This window comes from Cajanus cajan, chromosome 3 (assembly GCF_000230855.2).
Source record: "Cajanus cajan strain Asha chromosome 3, NIPB_CcT2T_4, whole genome shotgun sequence".
Classification (NCBI taxonomy): Eukaryota; Viridiplantae; Streptophyta; class Magnoliopsida; order Fabales; family Fabaceae; genus Cajanus; species Cajanus cajan.
This window is the reverse complement of record NC_138519.1, coordinates 69,947,047-69,949,791: the sequence shown is the minus strand read 5'-3', so window position 1 is coordinate 69,949,791 and position 2,745 is coordinate 69,947,047. Positions and strand designations below refer to the sequence as shown.

The window sequence follows — 2,745 nt, the reverse complement described above, 5'->3', positions numbered from 1 at the left end:
ACCTTCTTATTATATATTCACTAAGCAGAAAATTAATAAAAAGCATTATAAGAAGATTTTGAATTACTCTTCCAACTTGGTGCAGCAATGAGCAAATTCATGGGAGATAAGAAGTGTAGAATTTGTTTTATGAAATGCATGCAGTGTCTAGTTTGAAATTTCAGTAGCTATTTACGAACTAGTTCTAGACACACCTGAAATGATAAATAGATGAAATGTCTTCTGTCACTAAAGGACAACGACATATGACTACGAATCCTGATTAAATTCCTATTGTGAGTATAGTTTTAGCCAGACTTCCTAGCCCACTTACAGTTATACACCATTTCAGCAATCAGCATATATGGTTGGTACCAGTCTTTAACGTGAGCAATTGAATTGTCCTCATAGATAATTTAAAAAAAGATAGCAAAGTTCTTTGCATGGACCAAAGTATCTCGAATTACCAATAGAGTAGAACCACAGAGCCAAACATATATGACCCAAACCAACCCCACATACATTAATCACCCAATCCAAGTAATTAATTAATCTCCCTCTCTCCTATAGCATCATTAATCATACCCCCCAATAATAATTCTCCTACTTTGCCACATTCCCAAACAAAGGTAGAGAAGTTAACAAAAATGAAACCAATAATATCAGCATATGCCGAGTAAATTAAACCCCCACCTCTTGTAGCTAATCACAATACATGAGAAAGTAGAAAAGAAAAAGAGGACATGTCATTGCATCATCGTATATACATTAATGAAAGACCACTTACTCAACTATGGAACTTGCACCAAAGGGATCGATCTCCACAGGAAACAAACAAACACTGTGTTGGCACGATGAGAGAAGAGGATCCGAGGTTCCTCTCAGCGCAATGTAACCAAATTCTCAACCTTGACTCATAAAACTAACAGGCTGAAGTGTAATATTCTTGCAGCTGACATGATCGCTCCGATCCCAAACTCCTCTCATCTATCTCAAGTATCTTTTTTTCTTTTCAATGTAAGTAAACCCAACCCACTTTGACCCTAAAAGGAAAAGTAGCAGTAATAAAGAAAGTTAAAACCTAAAGGACCAAAAGATGACCTTAACTAAACAAGGGAGAGAGATTCATATATAGCTTTGAAAACGATGCTTCATCTTTCTAGATCAGAGAAGTGACTGAAGGACCAATGTTGGGTTGATCACTCCAAGCACCCAAACCCGTTGCAGCGTTCCAATAAAGCGAATTAGGATCAGACAAGCCCACATGCTCCATCTGGTTTTGACAACCACCCCCACCATTATTATTATTACTATTATTATTATTATTATTATTATTATTATTATCATTATTATTCCACCGAGCCAACCTGTTTTGTCCTTCAGCCACTTCCTTTGAGCTATTCCCTTCCATTTGCAACCCTTCTAGCTGCGCCAAGCCCTGGAAACTGTTGCCACCTTGATCACCCTTCACCCCACCACCCATAAATTTCTCCTGCAGGAGAGTTGAGCTCAGCAAGGAAGCCATAACAGGAGTTGAGGGTGCACAAGTTGAAGAAGAACCACCAAATATGGAACTATAAGCAGAAAGAAACGAGTTATTGTTATTATTTGAATTTGAAGTACTAAACCCACTTCGGTAACCGTTATCACTAGCTTCACTTGACATAACCCCAGATGAAAAACCTAGCCCAAGGGCATTCATCTGAGACTGAAGATTAAACCTTGGGAAAGGAACATTCATGTTACCGTTACTAGTTAACCCATAAAACAAAGGGTTTATATTGATATGGTTTGAGGTGGAACTAGAAGCAATACTATCGATGTGGGCCTGGGAAGGAGGGTTTGAATTGGCGCTGGGAGTGGAAGATGATGGAGGAGAATTAGCAGTAGCAGAAGCGTCACCGTTTGGACGCTTGACACGCTTGTTTTTTCTGCAACCGCCGCCAACGGGAACGTTTCTGAGAGTTCCACCTCTTGTCCAGTATCGCTTGCAGGCTTTGCAGAAGTGCCTAGGCTGTGACAAACTGTAGTTGTTGTAGTAGCAGAACTTGGTGTTTGAAGAGTCGCAGCGAGGGCACTTGAGGGCTTGTTGTTGCTGCTGAAGAAGATCTTGGCTTGGCTTTTCCATCACTCTTCCCATAGAGGCTTTGTGATCATCTATCTGAGCCTACAAAAAGAAGATAATTGAGAGAAAAAGAAAAGAAGAAGAAGAAGAAAGAGAAAGTGTTTTAAGTTGGCGTTCTAGGGTAAAATAACAACACAGTGGAGATATTCTCTTCCAAAAGGAAAGCAACAAAATTGGGGTGGACATGTATTTGTCTAATAATTAAGAGAGAGACGTGAACCTGTGTCCATTTGTTAGACGCTGTTGGAGGGTTCATGACTACCGTTTTCTCACACTTACCCAACATTTTCTTCTCTAAAATGAACTCAAAGAGAGTGTGGCGCCTTGAGTTACGCTTCAAAATTGAAATGGTTGTGTTAATCGTGGCTATGTGGCTGAGAGACAAGGTTAATTATCTGTCATTATATGGTGAACGTGGTTAATTGTTAATTAATTAATACCTAAGCTAAGAATAATATATGTAAAAACTCAGTTGTGTAGTTTCACGTGATGGGTTGGTCTAAAATCCAATTTAGGTGATTAATATATTAATGGAAAGGAATATAAAAAGAACATTCGAAATCCAAGAACAGGACATATAGGTAGAGTGGAATTGGGGATGGATCTTGAGTGGTTCAAGAAAGAAAAAAGAATGACACACA

The 2,745-nt window shown here is 38.9% G+C and overlaps 1 protein-coding gene across 3 annotated transcripts; it reads right to left on the bottom strand.

The window, feature by feature from the left end:
* Positions 1 to 627: 627 nt before the first annotated feature.
* LOC109795214 (uncharacterized) lies at positions 628 to 2,478 on the bottom strand. Of its 3 annotated transcripts, XM_029271145.2 has the most exons (3): positions 2,325 to 2,478; positions 1,347 to 2,146; positions 628 to 1,252 (listed from the first exon to the last, which is right to left on the bottom strand). In XM_029271145.2, exons 1-3 carry the CDS (start codon positions 2,388 to 2,390, stop codon positions 1,144 to 1,146), a joined length of 975 nt encoding a protein of 324 aa, XP_029126978.1. In that variant the 5' UTR covers positions 2,391 to 2,478; the 3' UTR covers positions 628 to 1,143. The 3 variants fall into 3 exon arrangements, with proteins under 3 accessions (XP_029126978.1, XP_020210246.2, XP_029126975.1); XM_020354657.3 differs by having other exon boundaries at positions 628 to 2,146; positions 2,325 to 2,475; XM_029271142.2 differs by having other exon boundaries at positions 628 to 2,146; positions 2,384 to 2,402.
* Positions 2,479 to 2,745: the final 267 nt, after the last annotated feature.

Coding starts and splice junctions, on each gene's coding strand:
- LOC109795214 (XM_020354657.3), bottom strand. CDS start 2,390: ATGTTGGGTAAGTGTGAGAAAACGGTAGTCATGAACCCTCCAACAGCG. Junction 2,147..2,324: donor CGTCTAACAAATGGACACAG/GTTCACGTCTCT, acceptor TTCTTTTTGTAG/GCTCAGATAGATGATCACAA.